This window comes from Malus sylvestris, chromosome 2, assembly GCF_916048215.2.
Source record: "Malus sylvestris chromosome 2, drMalSylv7.2, whole genome shotgun sequence".
NCBI lineage: Eukaryota > Viridiplantae > Streptophyta > Magnoliopsida > Rosales > Rosaceae > Malus > Malus sylvestris.
The window spans coordinates 19,133,604-19,151,613 of NC_062261.1; the positions used below are offsets into that span (position 1 = coordinate 19,133,604).

General features: G+C 43.9%; 1 protein-coding gene and 1 long non-coding RNA gene across 2 annotated transcripts; one reads left to right on the top strand and one right to left on the bottom strand.

Moving 5' to 3' along the window:
* Positions 1 to 647: 647 nt before the first annotated feature.
* On the bottom strand, positions 648 to 2,106 carry LOC126610407 (uncharacterized). The gene is made up of 4 exons (XR_007618513.1): positions 1,688 to 2,106; positions 1,136 to 1,193; positions 986 to 1,052; positions 648 to 865 (listed from the first exon to the last, which is right to left on the bottom strand). It is a non-coding gene; the product is annotated as an uncharacterized LOC126610407 (long non-coding RNA).
* A 9,242-nt stretch (positions 2,107 to 11,348) lies between these two features.
* LOC126601985 (uncharacterized) lies at positions 11,349 to 11,876 on the top strand. Its single transcript, XM_050268755.1, has one exon. The coding sequence runs from the start codon at positions 11,349 to 11,351 to the stop codon at positions 11,874 to 11,876; it is 528 nt and encodes a 175-aa protein (XP_050124712.1).
* The last annotated feature ends 6,134 nt before the right edge of the window (positions 11,877 to 18,010 follow it).

The following is an 18,010-nucleotide window of genomic DNA, read 5'->3' on the forward strand; positions in this document are numbered from 1 at the left end:
TTAGCTGACATATTCTCCAAGCCACTTGGACAAGCTATGTTTCGATCCTTACTTGGCAAGATGGGTGTGATTGACATTCACACTCCACCTTGAGGGGGAGTATTGAACGACAATATTTGGAGTATCATTGAAGATTGCTTGTCTTCCTTAGTTATAGGAATAAATTGATTTGTGTAAATCATGTATTGATATTTATAGTTGACTTCCTAGAATAGCCTCATGCATTATTGTATAAATCTTGTACTCCATGTAAAGCAGAATTTGAATGAAATAACACTACCATGATATCTTCCTTGCTTATCCTAAACCCTAGCAGCTTTATATTTTTAACAGGTCACGTGGACAACACATGTCAACTGTATAAAGGCAAAAAAGTAATTTTATTGGTAAATTGGATGCAAAATCCATACTTTGCAGCTGCTAATTGGACTCTCATGGCTAATTCAAACAAAAGTGTACAGAGTCAAATAGCGGAAGATAATAAGAACATAGCAATCTATTGTCCACTAGGGCTGGGTTTGGTTCTCAACGGTTCGGTTTTTTCCCAAAACCGAAACCGAACCGAAATTTCGGTTCGGTTCGGTTCGGTTCAAATTTTTTCGGTTTTTTTTCGGTTCGGTTTTTTTTTCTTCCTCCAAAAATTTAAAAAAAAAATTGAAAATATGAAAGTTTACATTCAAAGTCACTTAAGAGTTATCCTTTTTCGGTTATTCAACACAACACAACACACACACACCATGCCTATTGTGACCGCTGATGCTCGTCATAGATATTTGTTTGGGCATAAACATCAGGTTTATGTTGTACTGAGGTGTGAGTCCTCACTAAGCTCAAGCAAACAAGGACGAATAGTTTTCTCCACCACCTGTGCAAAGCGTGTTACGCATAAGTGCTTTCAGTGCTTTAACTCGATTTCAGTATTGTATTTTGAAAATTATGGTCCTTTGCGTAAGGACTATCAAATGAAAAGATCTCTATTACTTACCGACTGATCAACTATCGGAATAATCGACTGCAACACCTTAGCCACATTGAACTTGATGTTTGGTACCCTACAAGAAGAAATTCTCAGCCCTACTGTGCAAACTAAATCAAACAAAAAACGTAGTTTAACTTAATAGCTTCTAATCTATACCTGTCTTTTGATGCAGTGCCAGTGACTATCACCGGTACAAGCCTGGAACAAGTGAGTTCTGATCCCAAAACAGGGGCAAGTAGGGAAATGGCATTCAAATTCAATACGAAAACTTTAACTAATTTACATAATGTTAATGACTAGGATTTCAGAATTTAAAAGCGTTTCTTGGTCTCTTAAACCAGAAAACTTCAACAAGAGTTGCTCATGCTTATACTATCACTATGTTCCTTTGCAAGTGCTAAAATTTCCTTATCAGATCATCATTACTGTCTGTAAAAGTAAAAATTTAGCACCATACTGCAAAAGCTTTTTCTGATTCACCAACATTGCTTCAGCACAAATCTTAGCTATATGTCACATAAAAGCAGCATGCTACTAAACAGGTCTACCTTCCTCGAGAATCCAGAACAAAATTGAATACCACATAGTCCAACCACCAGATATAAGTATGTACTTTATAAAAAATCTCATGTTTAACCACCAGTTCGACACACACAGAAAAAAGAATATGTAAACATACAGAAAGAAAAACTTGTGAGGAGTCAATACCTGGAGGACTTTGGGGCCGAGGAGGTGAGAGGACTTTCGGAGGGTATGCGGGTCGGGCAAGGACCTGGAGGAGATGGATTTGAGTTCCATGTTGGTGAGCTCCAACTCCATCGAATCCACCACAGTACGAGTGTCATCGGACAAGGCGGAGTGGATCAAGATCATCGCCTTCACTTGTTCGAGGTCGCCGAAGCACCATCCTCTGGTTCATAGGGTTTCGATTGCAGCGTCGGAAGCAGCGCCAGAACTCCCCCATCCATTTTTCAGCGCCTGTTTGCCGCGGCGTTTGATTTTTGGGGCTCAAAACGGCAAGAAGAAGCTCACGGCGAGGGCGAGGTGTGAGAGATTGAGAGTGAGAAGGGTCGCGCTGTCGCGGGTCGCCTGGGATTCACGACCAAGAGAGACAGAGAGTTTAAGAAAGACAGAGAGGAGGCTTGGCTGCGCGAGAAGGTTACTGGGTTAGGGTTACACTGGAGGCAGGGAAGGGAACGAGAGAGAGAAGAGGGGAATGAATAAAAGGTGTGGCTGCTAGTGGCTAGGGTTAACTTAAAGGGTTTTGTTTATTTCTCAAAAAAATTAAAAAACTTTTCTGAAATGTTGGAGGCATGAGGGTTCGAACTCTTGCGCTGCAACTTCAAAATTTTCCCTGAAACCAACTTGGCAACAGGTTTTGTTTTGTTATGATTGTATGATTAAACTATTTATAATATTGAAAAAAATAATTAAATATATATATATCGGTTTGGTTCGGTTCGGTTTCCGAACCTCAAAAACCGAAACCGAACTGACCAGATTCGGTTCGGTTCGGTTTGACAGTTTCGGTTCGGTTTTTTTTCGGTTCGGTTTTTTTCGGCCTCGGTCCGGTTTGGTTTTCGGTTTTTTTCGGTTTTCAGTTTTTTGAACCCACCCCTATTGTCCACATTAAGGTAAACTACTTTATTATCCTCACACATTTGCCATGTGACCATAATGGATAGACATTTAGATGAAAAATTTCAAAATCTAATGTTAGAAGAGAAATTGGCTATTTTGTAAAAGTCCAGAAAGATAATCCGCTAAAATTAAAATTCAAGAGGGAAACAACTCCTAACAAGTTCAGGAAAAAATCAACAAAAACCTTTATTAGAAAATGAATATATCTAAGACCGCAAACTATCCCTCTCTTTCTCTCAAAATTAAAATAGGACCTTGAACTTTTGATATAAATATATAAATGTATATACACATACACAACAAAACCATCGTTTTCTTAAGGCATTAACTGCCCATTCAGGCACCAACTCTATAAATTTCCTAGGTATTTCATTATTAATTCATATTCTCTTCATCACCAATAACCCTTCTAACAATTTGCACTATTACCCACTGTTTTATACACACACACACACACACACACACACACACACACACGTAAGTCACTACAAAATAACTTCCTTTCTAGACTAAATAATTTCGTCGGGTCAAATAAACTTTATTTAGCCGACGAATTGTCGTCGGCCAATGTTCTGGAAATAAAATTGGTTAAGTTTGAAGGCTTGCCTGACGAATTAATCATGGTTGCTGATGAAGTTAGATATGTTGGCCCGATGAAATATGTAAATTTCGTCGTGCAAATGCAAAAAATTCAAAAATTTTCCTATTTTATTTATTTATTTTAAACGTTAAAAGATCATCCAATTTGATGATCAGGTTAATTCAGTGTGTAGTTTTACCCATAGTTAGCGTCATTGAAAAAAATAATCAAAGCCAAAGGTGATATAGCCGTTAAATCATGATGATATACGTCTGTAGTAGTCGAGCGATTTCGTCCAATTACCTAATCCCTGAAAGTTTGTCTTGATGATTTTTGACAGATGCGATCTCGTACTATATTCAAACAAATTTGACGGTTGGATCATTGAAATTTATTTCGTGACTGCGTATCTCGCCAAGACAATAGATTTAACAAACACTTAGACTTTATTTTATACTTCCAATAAGCAAAGTATAAGATTTTGTGGTAACCACCAGTGTAAGTATTTTAAAATGCTGATCAGATTTGTTCATTGTTTTGTTCTATGGTCGATGAACGTAGTTGTAAAAAATAATCAAAATTGAAGCTAAAATAACTGTTAAATCGTGATGATACGTTTGTAACCATTAAGGATTACCCAATCCCTGAAGTTTGTTTTTTTTGATTTTGGCGTATGCGATCTCACACTATATTCAAACAAATTTGAAGGTTGGATTGTTAAATTTGTTTTGTAGACTGTGTTTCCCATCAAAACAATAGACTCAACAAACACTAAGAGTTTATTTTGCACTTCCACTTAGTGGAACGTAAGCTTTTGTGGTAACCACTAGTGTAAGTATTTTAAACTGATGATTGGGTTCGTTCATTGTTTTCTTCCATGGTCGAAGAACGTTGGTGTAAAAAATCATCAAAATCGAAACTAAATTAACCATTAGATCGTGATGGTACATTTTTAACCATTGAAGGATTTCGTCCTATTACCTAATCCTGAAAGTTTGTTTTTGGTGATTTTGGCATATGAGATCTTGTCTTATATTCAAACAAGTTTTGAATTGTTGAAATTTGTTTCGTAGATTGCATATCCCATCAAAACGATAGACCTAACAAACACTTAGAGTTTATTCTATACTTCCATTAAGTAGAATGTAAGATTTTGTGTTAAGCACGAGTGTAAATATTTAAAATTGACGATCGGGTTTGTTCATTATATCTTATGAGGTCAAGGAGCTTAGTAGTAAAAAATCATCAAAATCGGAATTAAAATAACCGGTAAACCGTGATGATACGTTTAGAACCGTCGAAGGATTTCGTCTCGTTACCTAATACTGAAACTTTCATTGGGTTTTTTTTGGCATATGCCTTCTCGGTGTTGTTTGGGCCTAAAATATTAGTTTGGGCCGAGTGTAGAGTCATTCTTGACCCAGGAGGCCTTACTACAAGGTTACCATGGAGCGTTTAGTTCGTGGGCTTTCAAACTTAGATTGGTTAAGCCATACTACAAGATGAGTCGAATCCTAGCGCAATAAGGAGTCTCGGCGAGATTAATAACCCGAAAGTGAATCCGGCTCGATGAAATGATTGGTTCAAAATCCTGATAGGAGTAGGAGTACTCGAGGGGATGTTTGATTAGAAGAAGAAATCCTAATCCGAGTAGGGTGTTAACTCGACCTAGAAGGTACACTACTATAAATACAAGGCGCTGTGCAGCGTGAGAACCTCCTCCAATTCAACACACAACTGCCCTGCGCAAACTCTCTCAACAACTTGAGATTTTTATTTTCTCTTTTCATTGACACATCTTCCGTTGGCATCAACAGCACTGTGAAAGCAACCGGTGATATCTTCAGTCGGCATAGATAGCTCTGTCGCCATAGAATCAGCCGATCTCGCAACATCTTCCGTTGGTATCAACAACACTGCGGTAAGGACGGTTGGTTATCTATCCAAGTCTCGGTCGAGAAGGGTTTCCAAATCCTTATTGATTGGGGTCATCTCATTAGCCTTTTCGGTGAAGTGAGGTGTTACAGCTTACTGAGCTCGGCGCATTGCACACCGAGTTATTTTATGATTGGATACTCTCAAGTAGGATTTAGAGTTCGGCATTTAGACGGCCGAACCACGTTCACTATTAAGACTCATATCTGCTTTGAGTATTTGTGCCCTTACATTTTGGTGTCGATTCGGCGTGAGTTTACTCTGACGAATACCATCACTGTGACCAAATTCGACGACGAACTTCGTAAGAATAGTAGCCTTGTCTTCAGGTTCGAGGACCTAAGAGGCCGAGATGTGTTCCTTCCTCGGCCGCAATCGCAAGACACAGAAGTCAGCCGCGCACCCAACGCAACATCAACAAATTTACTCCTAGGCCGAGCTCGGTCGACGAGTTGGCACGCCCCGCATTCACCGAAGGATGTAGTTAGCTTATAGATTACTCGGCCTACGTGCCACGTAGGCTTGGTAGTTTTTAGGGTCAACATTTTAGCACGCCCAGTGGGACCTAGTGCTAAACTACGAAGTTCATGCCAATTGAAACGCGATCGGTAAAAAAGAAAACAGCTATGGGAAAATCAACAACCGATTTGCCAATTCAGAGCATAGAACAAAGTGTGCCGCAGGCGCAGAATCCCCTTAGCACCGTGACACCTAAGTCCACAAGTGTGACTCGTCGAGAAAAGAAAGTTAATCTCGGCGGTCAGTTTCACAGTCTAGAAATTCATAACAGGAACACCTGCATTCTCAATGAAGGGATAATAGAGGATTATGACAAGGATGGTGGTGAAGGATCTGATCCACCAACAAGATCGTTTCTTCGAAAACGACTTGACGAGCAGTCTCAGACGGTTGAACAGACATTTAGTCGAGGAATTGATAAACTTCATGACGTGATACACAATACCAGTGAAGCACAAACCAGATTACTCAAAATACTGGTTAGTAAGGTCAGCCATAGTAGGTCTTTCGATCTTGCCCAGCACTTGCCACCAAGAAATAATCTGTTACCAATTGTACCGGCCGAGTTAATCCCTGCTCGGCTCAAACCAATTAACTTGGAAAAAGGAGGAGGATCAAATAGTAGGCCAGACGGATCTGACCAGAGAGTGGAAGCAACACCCGTCGATATGACCGAGGTCCAACGGATGATCGATTCGGCCATGAAGAAAGAGCCGAAGTTCCCTAAATTTATACATTCGTATCCAGCTTATGTGGAACAGTTCGAATACCCTAGAGATTTCAAAATCCCAGATTTTAGCCTTTTTGCCGGAGAATCATCCTTATCCTCATTAGAACATGTGGCTCGTTTCACCGCGCAATGCGGAGATGTCAATAACGATTTTCACAAGCTGCAACTTTTCAACTTTTCAACTTTTCGCTGATCGGTTCAGCATTTTCTTGGTATATCAACCTCCCACCGAATTCTGTCCAGAGCTGGGAGGAGTTGGTCGAGAAATTTCATGAGCAGTTTTATCGACCAGGGATGGAAATGTCAGTGTCCTCATTAACAAGGATGGCTCAAGCATTCGATGAGTCACCAATGGATTATCTTACCAGATTTAAATTAGCCAGGAATTGGTGTCGAGTACCTCTCCCCGAAGTCGAATTTGTCAGACTTACTCTGAATGGTCTTGACGTAGAATACAAAAAGAAATTCTTGGGGGCAAACTTTCGGGATATGTATGAACTAGCCCAGCATGTCGAGCAATATGATTATTTACTCCGCGAAGAGAAGATCTTGAAAGCTCCATCCAGAGGGACGATCTACAAAAATCCCACTGTCAGTTACGCATCGACCGAAGGCGAATATGTCAGCGTGGACGCAGCTGAGATAGTCATAGATAAGCCATACGTTTGCAAGGCACTGACTCAAATTGACTCTAAGGAAGTCAAAACCCACTCGGCCACTAAAGAAACAATGAAAACGTCAAAAGTTTATACTTTTGATATTACAAAGGCCGATGCAATTTTTGATCAATTGTTATCAGCGAAGATCATCAAACTTCGGCCCGGGCATAACATTCCCAAGGCCGAAGAGCTTAAAGGAAAGATATATTGCAAATACCATAATTCAAGCAAATATACGACAAATTATTACGTCGTGTTTCGAGACAACGTCCAAAGCTGGATTGATAACGGCAAACTCAGATTTTCGGAGAAGAAGATGAGTGTTGATACCGACCCATTTCCGACGGCAACAGTAAATATGGTAGATGCTTGCCTACCTAGGGATAAAGGAAAAAGGAAGGCAGAGATCCTTACAGACGCAACACAGCAAAAGGTGCTCAACGCAGGCCAACATCAAGGGGTTTTTGATAGGCTCGACCCTAAAGTGCGGGTGGAAGAGACACATTCAGTCAGATGACGCCTCGATTTTGATGCTCCATTTTATGACGAAGATTATTACATACGTAATTCTAGCAGCTCGGAATCATCGCAGAGCCAAAAAACTTTCAAACCTCCCGAACCTCGAGACCAGCGTTGGTATACATATCACTCTTCAAAAGGCGTCTACACTACACTGTCCAAATCCCATAAACATTGGCACCAAAGAATAGACTGCATGGCCCGCCGATGGGCATCCCAAGAAACTTCGGTCCCTAAATGGCGGCCGAAGGAAACAGTTGCCAATGATGATGAACGACCATCTCCAACTATTATGACAGAGCTGGTTCAAAGGAAACGGCTGGTCAATCGAGATGTCGAAACCACATTTGAGGAGGCTGATAAATGGATCAAACTTCTTTTTCAGCCCGGGGAAATGAAGGTACGCTTCGAGCATTTCAGGCAAGAAGCTGAAAGCAAACTGTCTCCGCCAACCCCACAAGAACCTTTGATCAAAATTCAACGGAGTTTACATCCACCATTCCTCGGGGAGGCCTTGGAATATATGCGAGAGTTTCATAAAAAGCATTCGGCCAACGATCTATATGGTTTACCGAAAGCATGTCAAGATACAATCGATCTCGTCCTAACTTGCTCGGATGCCGAGCGAATTATTCAGAAGACCTCAGACCCAGGATTGAAAGCTAGGTTCCAGCACATACGAGAAGCACGAGTCGCACGGTTGGATGCCTATCTCGACACCAGGGATGCCCGTATAATGTACCAAGAGCAAGCTCGTATCCTGGCACTAATCTCAGGCACAATTCCGATTTCAGACGCACCTGAGGCACCTACACAGAACAAACAGGCTTCCGAAGAGACACTGCGGGAACAAACCATTGAAGAAGGAGCAGAGGAGTCTCTTAGTACAACTCTGACGGAAGCAGATGCCATAGTCGGTGACCAGGAAAGAGAAGAGGCTGAAGACGATGATCGTAACCCGATGGGCCCGTTGGTCCTGGATAACATGGAAATCAGTATGGTCCATGTTTTGCCCGCTGATTTTCAGTCGAGCACATCTCAACCGAATTTCCTCGATGGCGACGTAGTTGCCGAGGAAACCAGTCACATTGATTTTGTAACTGTTGCTGAAGTTGAGTCAACAACAAAAGATGACAACCTCAAGGCAGCTTTAGCCGAATTATTTCCTCGATCATCATCGGCCAAACTTCATCATTTGAAGCCATTATATGTAACAGCCCATATCGAAGGGTATCCAGTCTCCAAAGTTTTTGTCGACTGTGGAGCCACTGTCAATATCATTCCTGTAAACGTCATGAAGGCGTTACGTCGCTCCAATGACGAACTTATTCCCTTTGGGATCACAATGAGCAGTTTCATCGGGGATAAATTCCAAACCAAAGGGGTGCTTCCTTTAGCGGTAAACATTACATGTCGTAATCAAATGACTGCCTTTTTCATCGTCGACTCCAAGATCGAGTATAATGCATTGCTCGATCGAGACTGGATTCATCAAACCAGCTATATTCCTTCATCATTATATCAAGTGCTCGTCTTTTAGGACGGTAAATCGGTCATTGTTCACTGGGCCGATAGTCAGCCCTTCGAAGCTAACATGATCCAAGCACGGTATTATGATGACCACGTCGGCTACATCACCCTACAAGGTTTTAATGATGAAGGATGACCAACTCAGATTTTTGTTCAGAAAGCTATCGAGGTTGGCGTCGAAACTGTCCACCAGGATTCGACGAGACTCGGGTTAGCTAACTTCATCCCCAACCCCGATGTTTGACACCGATCGGGAAAAATGTCTGGCCGCGGTTTCATCTACTATGGAACGACTGCTGGCTCATTGGTATACTATATCTAAGCAACCAAATTCAGGCGTTAACCTCGTAAAGTTCCTCGCCGAATGAGACAATGGTCCTGTCTTATCTCTTGACAAAATTCAAGCTGCCCCGGCCAAGCTCGAAGACAATCGGCCCCAAGTCAAGGACCCATTGGAAGAAATTAATGTTGGGATAGCCGATGACCCACGAACTTTATTTATTAGTGCTTTACTTCCCCAACCTATAAAAGCCGAACTTCGTGCCCTGCTTGAGGAGTTCAAAGATTGTTTTGCTTGGAGCTACCACAAGATGCCTGGCTTAGATCGCACTCTCGTCGAGCATGAGTTACGTATTAAACCTAGGTGTAAACCTTTCCGTCAACCACCTCGACGATTCTCGATCGAAGTGCAACTCGACATCAAGGATGAACTGGTTTGTCTCTTGAAAGCAGGGTTCATTCGGACAACTCGATATGTTGAATGGTTGGCCAATATCGTTCATGTTTTAAAGAAAAGTGGTGCATTGCGCATTTGCATCGATTTTAGAAATCTGAATTTGGCAACTCCCAAAGATGAGTATACGATGCTGATTTCGGATTTGTTAATCGACGCTGCGGTGAATCATGCGATCTTATCTTTTATGGATGGACATGCTGGGTACAACCAAATTTTCATTACCGAAGCCGATGTGCACAAGACTGCTTTTCGCTGCCGGGGGGCACTCGGTACATATGAACGGGTGGTCATGCCATTCGACCTCAAGAATGCCGGTGCCACATACCAACAAGCAATGAACACCATATTTCATGATTTAATTGGAACCATTGTCGAAGTCAACATTGACGATGTTGTAATCAAATCTAAACGCCGGCAGGCACATCTGGCTTATTTCCGATAGGTTTTCCTCCGTATGCGTCAACACAACCTCAAAATGAATCCTGCCAAATGTGCTTTCGGTGTGTCGGCCGGTAATTTTCTTGGCTTCCTCGTGAATCACCGTGGGATTGAAGTGGATGAAAATAAAGCACGCGCAATCATCAATGCTCCACCCCCGACGACGAAAAAACAACTACAGTCCTTACTCGGTAAGATAAATTTTCTCCGTCGATTTATAGCTAACTCGGCGGGTAAAATGAAAGCGTTCTCTACGCTTTTGAAACTCAAGGACTCAGATAAATTTAAGTGGAAAGACGAGCATCAGGCGACGTTTACGCAAATCAAAGTCTCCGTCACGACACCACCTGTCCTTGTCCCACCCCGGCGTGGTAAGCCTCTCAAGCTATATATCTCGGCGGCCGAAGAGTCCATCGGCTGCCTCCTTGCGCAAGACAACGATGCCGAACGAGAGCAGGTTATTTTTTATCTAAGTCAAAATCTCAATCAACCGGAGATCAATTATTCCGCCGTCGAGAAGCTTTGCCTAGCCGTATTTTTTGCCACCTCCAAGCTTAGGCATTACATACTCCCATCGGTCACCCAAGTCATTGCCCAGACCGACGTCATCCGCTATATGCTCACCTGACCAATCGTCAAAGGCTGAATTGGGAAGTGGACAATGGCGTTGTCGAGTTTAGCTTGCAATACGTGCCCAGAAATTTGTTAAAGGCCAGGCACTGGCTGATTTCCTTGCTCAACAACCTTCCCCATATGGTTTTGGGGGCAACGACGTTGAAATCGGCATGGTTGACACGCACGATAACTACTGGACGATGTACTTTGACGGCTCACGTACTTCATCTTCAGCTGGCGTTGGAATTGTCATTCAATCTCCAAACCACGATCGTTGGTACTTTTCGCTCAAGCTGGATTTTGAATGCACAAATAACCAAGCCGAATACGAAGCCCTTATCATCGGCCTTGGAATCCTTCATGACTTGAGGGCGACCCGTGCCCTCATCCTCGGTGACTCCAAACTTGTGATTAACCAACTTAATGGTTCTTTTCGATGCATGAGTTGTACCCTGGCACCCTATCACATGGTCGCCAGCTATTTGGCCGAATCCTTCGAAGGTATTACATTTGAACATATTTCCCGGATTCATAATACCGACGCAGACGAATTGGCTCAAATCGCCTCTGGTGCACAACTCCTTGGGGGCAAGCCAGGCCGAGAAATACCAGTGTTACGACAGTTATACCCGACCTTGGTTAACCAGCAAGTCTTCCGACGCGACAACGTGATACGCACAAGAGTCATGTCCTTACCTTCGTTGTTAGACCGACAAGACCGTATAGATGTTTGCGCTGTCGAGGCAATACTAGATGATTGGAGAAAGCCCATTATGCAGTATCTTGACAATCCCAACGGCAAACATAGTCGCAAGACAAGAGTTCACGCCACAAACTATGTCATATTTCAAAACGAGTTATACCGAAAATGTGAGGATGGTCTATTACTGCTATGCCTCGGCCCCCAAGAGGGTGCTCAAGTAATCATAGAAGTCCATGAAGGGGTTTGCGGAGCTCATCAGTCCGGACGTAAAATGCGATGGTTGCTTCGATGACACGGCTATTTTTGGCTAAGAATACTAAAGGATTGTATCGAGTTCGCACGAGGGTGCATACCGTGTCAGATTCATGGTCTTATACAAAGAGTCATGGCCGAATCATTACATTCGGTCACCAAACCATGGTCGTTTAGAGGATAGGCCATAGACGTAATCGGCAAAATCACACCATCTTCCGGGGCTGCCAAGCACGCATGGATACTGGTAGCAACCGACTATTTCACTAAGTAGGTCGAAGCAAAATCGTATGCCGAGCTAACGTCTAAAGAAGTTTGCTACTTTGTGGAAGAACACATTGTGACCAGATTTGGCGTACCAGAAACGATCATCACTAACAATGGCATAATCTTTACAGCCGAGAGGTTTAAAGAATATACTGCAAGTTTGAAAATTTGGCTTGAACAGTCTACACCGTATTATCCACAAGCAAATGGGCAGGCCAAGACAAGTAACAAAGTGTTAATCGGCATTCTCGAGAAAATAATAAAAGAAAGGCTTGGCATGTGGCATTTAAAGTTGAATAAGGCTTTATGGGCATATCGAACATCGCCCCGATCGGCGACTGGGATAACCCCGTATGCACTAATCTACGGACATGATGCAATGTTACCAATCGAGTTAAGCATAAATTCGTTGCGAATAATTGAACATAGTCTGTTCAGCGCCAAATATAATCAATCCATGGGACAGGAGTTAAAAGATTTAGAAGAAGCGCGACTTGATGCTTATAGCTTGCTGATGGCACAAAAACAGATTGTCGAGCGAGCCTATAATCAAAAGGTCCGGCAGAAAACATTTGGCGAATGAGAGTTAGTTTGGCAATCGGTGTTGCCCGTAGGAATTAAAGATCCTAGGTTTGGCAAATGGTCGCCAAATTAGGAAGGGTCATTCATCATACATAAGGTTCTCGGCAAAGATGCATATCATCTTAGAGATCGGACCGGTTTAGTTCACAGATTACCAATCAATGGGAAGTTTTTAAAGAAGTACTATCTGGTCACATGGGAAATGCGGGAATAGAAACTCATTTCATTAAGACCGATAAGAGAATACACAAATTGAGCACGTCGATCAGTTTACATTTAAATAAATTCAGGGCGAAGAAGGAAGAAGAGTGCCGAGAAGGGCCTTCAGCTCCAACCACCGCACTTCACCCATTATGACCTCGACCTGCCGGTTCTTCTTGTCCATCTTCAACTGTTCGATTCGTTTTGCGCTCACCGCATGCTCGGTTATACAATCTTTGCCGCCCGATTCAAAGTCCTTCGCAAGCTTAGAAGCAATAGTCAACCTTCGTTTTGCCAATTCGGCTATTTGACGGTCAAGGTCGGCCAAGGCTTCTCCTTTAGCCTTTAGGGCATCGATCTTCGGTCGTAGAGCGTCTTGGACAGCCACAGACGCTTTTAGATCTTGTTCAGCCCTCAGAGCGTTCTCGATGACACTAAAGGTTTCCCGAACACGCTCCAAGGTGGACGATGCCTGAACGATAGCCTCGACGCTCATTTGACCATCAGCTCCGAGATCGTTTAGGTATGCACTCAACAAATCAAGACCTTTGCGCTTAAGGACTTGCGACGACGAGAGAGACAAGACTTCTTACAACCAAGCTAGAGCAGTTGAATCAGTGGGTTTAATTGTGGTGGCCGAAGAACCAGGCGCTCCGGTAATGCTTGATAAGAGAGCTTTAAACTCGACTTCCCATGAAGGCTGCACACAAAAATCAGTTTAAGCTTAAGGACATCACGAAAAAGATAGCAATAAGGTTTTGTTTTAAACCTACCGAGATGAGACTTCGGCCATATCTTCAGGTTCATTGCTCGAACCTAAAGAACTTAAGGGCCGAGCCTAGTGTCTTAGACTGCTCCTCAGTTCAGGCGGCCAATGGAGGTTATCTACGTTCGATGGCCACTGAGGCGGCCAAGAAATATCGATAACACCCTTCGGCGCGTAGAATTTTCGATGAAAAGAATGGGCAGGCACCTGACATTTAATATTTTCTTGGTTTAGAGCTCTAAGACAGAAAAATAACCAAGGAAAGTAGTAGGGTTACTTACGAAGGCCGAAATGGCTTCTTAGGGAGGAATGTTGAAGTCCTGGTCCTGCGGATGAATGGGCATTTCTGCCGTCACTTCTGGCTCTACGGCAGGTCGTTTGCCACGATCAGCTGCAGAATGGCCGATTTGGACAGCTGCCTCGGACGCAAGAGGAGGTTGATTACGAGGTTGAGGGTGACTCGCCAGCGAAATCTTGTCGCTCTCATCGCTCTCCTCTGGTTCTACGACAGGTCGTTTGCCACGGTCGGCCGCAAAAGGGCCGACTTGGACAGCTGCCTCGGACGCAGAAGGAGGTTGATTTCATGGTTGAAGGCGACCCGCCAACGGAATCTCGTCACTCCCGTCACTCTCTTCTAGAACGACTGCCACGTGTTTTGGATTTTTAGAGAGAGTTCTCTCGGTCAAAGGGGCCGCCTCTTCCACGACAGGTGCAGCGGCCAACCCTGAAACTACAGACGGCTCGACCAATGGAGCAGTCCTTGGCCTAGTCACGACTGGAGGGTCAGGACGAGCTTTGGGAGCCTAACTTGTCGGAGCCAGCTGCACGATCGTCGAGATGCGTACAGCTGGGGTGGAAGGAGAAACATCAGGAGTGGCCGTTCTCGACGTTTGGCTAGAGATGACGTGAATGTCTCGTTGCCCTTTGTTTGCCAATTTCTTGACGTATTTTGTAGGACGAGAGATTGCGGAGGCCGTCTCAGTCTCTTGTCAGGGTCGTTTGCTTGGCTTGGAAGAGGGGATTGCCTTTTTCTTGGCTGCAATTGCAGCCACCGCTTTTACCTTCTTCGACGCTCGGCTGCCTGAGAATTGAAAGCCAAGTCAATAACAGTAAGGATATATATATATATATATATATATATATATATATATATATATCCAAATATGTAAAGGAAGCTATATACCATGGGTAGCCTCTTTAGGTTGGGGAGTAGGAGCTTTGTGGGGACGATCGCCGAAGATCTTGTTAATGACATCTTCAACCGGTGCGCTGAAGAAGCTATGAGTGTATTCTTCCCACCAATCGCCGAAGGTATCAGTGCTAAGAGGTTCTGAAGTAGCCGGTCGAAGGCGGAATTTTTTACATCGCTCATGGAAGTCCTTTTTGGCGTCATCGCATTCCTTCTCTGAAGAACCAAGTTCACGTCCGCGGCTCAGGATGGACCGTGAGAAGAGAAGGGGGACCGGGCAACCTTGGAGGTAGCCAAGCTACCGAGCGAGGAAGTTGGGATGATACACTTCCCAACCTGCTCGGCGACCCTCACAGCCGAGATGTAGGTCGCGGGCAAGCACGAAAGACCTCCAGGATTGACGAAGGTCAGCATCTTCATCCGTGCCCCACATGGATGTAGGAAGCCTGATCGACAAAGGGTATTCGCGACGACAACAAATCAAGAACTCGTCATTAGAAAGATCGTTGAGAGCGAAAAAGTATCTGAACACCTCTTCAGCTTGGTGGAGGGGTGTTGGCCAAGAAGCCAGCTGAGGGCCGAGCGATTCCGTAGGCAAGAAATCAGCGAGTGTTGGCCGAAGAGGGGCGAAGTAGACCTGCAACCAAAGTTGGAAGACCCAGAGATGACCATTTTGGTGCGGGTCAATCTTATCAAGGGTCGTTTCGGCCAAGCAGCGTAGGAGATGGGCGAGAATGGCCGGGCTGAGTGCTAGGGTGTGACCACTAGCTAGGGCTTTGGCTACTGGCATGTTCTCGACCAGAAATTTATTGGATTTGGTACAACAAATAAATTTGTTGTACCAATAGAAGAGGAAAGCCTTGTGTTCCCCTTCTCGTAGAGCCTCTTCTCCTCGGCCGGCAAAATGGAGATAGAGGGTGTTATAGTTGAAGAAGTTCTTGTGAAGTTTGTGAACCTCTTCTTTCGAGGGTGCTTGGTCTTCACCGCTCAGCGTCTCAAGGGCTCGTTTGTCGAAAAGCGTCTTCAGGTCAAGGTTCGACGGGTACCCAGAGAGTGCGGCGTCGATTGGGATCCCAGTTGGAGAAGTCCCCAGAGTGGCAGTAAAGTCAAGGATGGTGGGACCAATGGGGCCGAGAGGGAGGACAATGGTATTGGTAGCTGAGCACCAGAAGCATAGGGTTGCTAAGAGGAGCTCCTTGTCCATGATGATTTTTATGGATGAAAGGTGAATGGCGTCGTAGATGCCTAGGGCTTTCCATTGCTCACCAAAGAGTTTTTCCATTCGCACGACCCAAGCTGCCCAGGCTGTAGTGGTTGAAGGCCATGAACTTTGAGGCTTTGCCAGGTCCCACTTCGACCATTCAAACCCTTGCAGCAAGGGTGATAGGCAGTGCTCATTGAGAAGTCCGATGATGGTTGGTGGTACTGCCGTTTTGAAGAGAGGACCCAAGATTTGATGAGGAGTGCTCATGTCACTTTCAAAACTGATGGTTTTGATCGAACTTCAATCAATAATTTTCTGGCATTGGTCACATTCCTTGGAAAGCTTGGAGATGAAAGAGGCCATTGTATGTGGGTTGAAGATACGACACGAGATGAATTTTCTGGGTTGGGGGGTTTGAAGAAGAAGATCTAGAAGAAAGGGATTCACTGGAGAATGAGGGCAAGAAATTTTAGAGAGTTCGAAAGTGTAAAGTGCAAATGAGAGAATTTCGGTATTTATAGAATTGTGGAAGGAAGGGCAATCATTTGAAATTCAAAATGAAGGGTAAAATCGACCAAAAAATTCGCTAATCATTATGAACATTCAGAGAATCCAGTTGAAAAGATTGAGGGTTTCGTGTTTTGGGGGGCGCATAATTGCGTGTGGCGGCAAGATTTATGGTGAAAGACGTTTTGGCGTCTGCACGATGGTGAATGGTTCGTGGATAAAGGTGACATGTTTGTGCTTAGCAACAAGGTCATAATGGTATGACGGTTCAGGGAGCCGCACACTTTAAACGTCATCATTAAGGATGAGTTGTGTGAAAGGATGCCACGTGGTGTATTGGTCAGCAGGATCAAGATCGTGCAATCGTGCTCAATAAATGCACCTCGAAAATAGAGTATTTGGATTTTGAGTATTAGTTTCACTTCTTCAAGGTCGGAACTCGACCAAAGGATTCAGGCCAAAGACCTCATAAGCGAGGGGGCAATGTTTGGGCCCAAAATATTAGTTTGGGCCGAGTGTAGAGTCATTCTCGGCCCAGGAGGCTTTACTGCAAAGTTACCATGGAGCGTTTAGTTCGTGGGCTTTCAAACCTAGATTGGTTAAGCCATACTGCAAGATGAGTAGAATCCTGGCACAATAAGGAGTCTCGGCGAGATTAATAACCCGGAAGTGAATCCGGCTCGATGAAAAGATAGGTTCAAAATCCTGATGGGAGCAGGAGTACTCGAGGGGATGTTTGATTAGAAGAAGAAATCCTAATCCGAGTACCGTGTTAACTCGACCTAGAAGGTACACTACTATAAATACAAAGCGCTGTGCAGCGTGAAAACCTCAACCAATTCAACACACAACTGCCTTGCGCAAACTCTCTCAACAACTTGAGATTTTTATTTTCTCTTTTCGCTGACACATCTTTCGTTGGCATCAATAGCACTATGAAAGCAATCTTCAGTCGGCATAGATAGCTCTATCGCCGTAGAATCAACCGATCTCGCAACATCTTCCGTTGGCATTAACAACACTGCGGCAAGGACGGTTGGTAACCTATCCAAGTCTCGGTCGAGAAGGGTTTCCAAATCCTTATTGATTAGGGTCATCTCATTAGCCTTCTCGGCGAAGTGAGGTGTTACAGCTTACTAAGCTCGGCGCATTGCACGCCTAGTTATTTTATGATTAGATACTCTCAAGTAGGATTTAGAGTTTGGCATTCAGACGGCCGAACCACGTTCACTATTAAGACTCATATCTGCTTTGAGTATTTATGCCCTTACACTTTGGTGTCGATTCGGCGTGAGTTTACTCTGACGAATACCATCACTGTGACCGAATTCGACGACGACGATTCGTGAACTTCATAAGAATAGTAGCCTTGTCTTCAGGTTCGAAGACCTAAGAGGCTGAGCCGTGTTCCTTCCTCGGCTGCAATCACAAGACGCAGAAGTCAGCCGCGCACCCAAC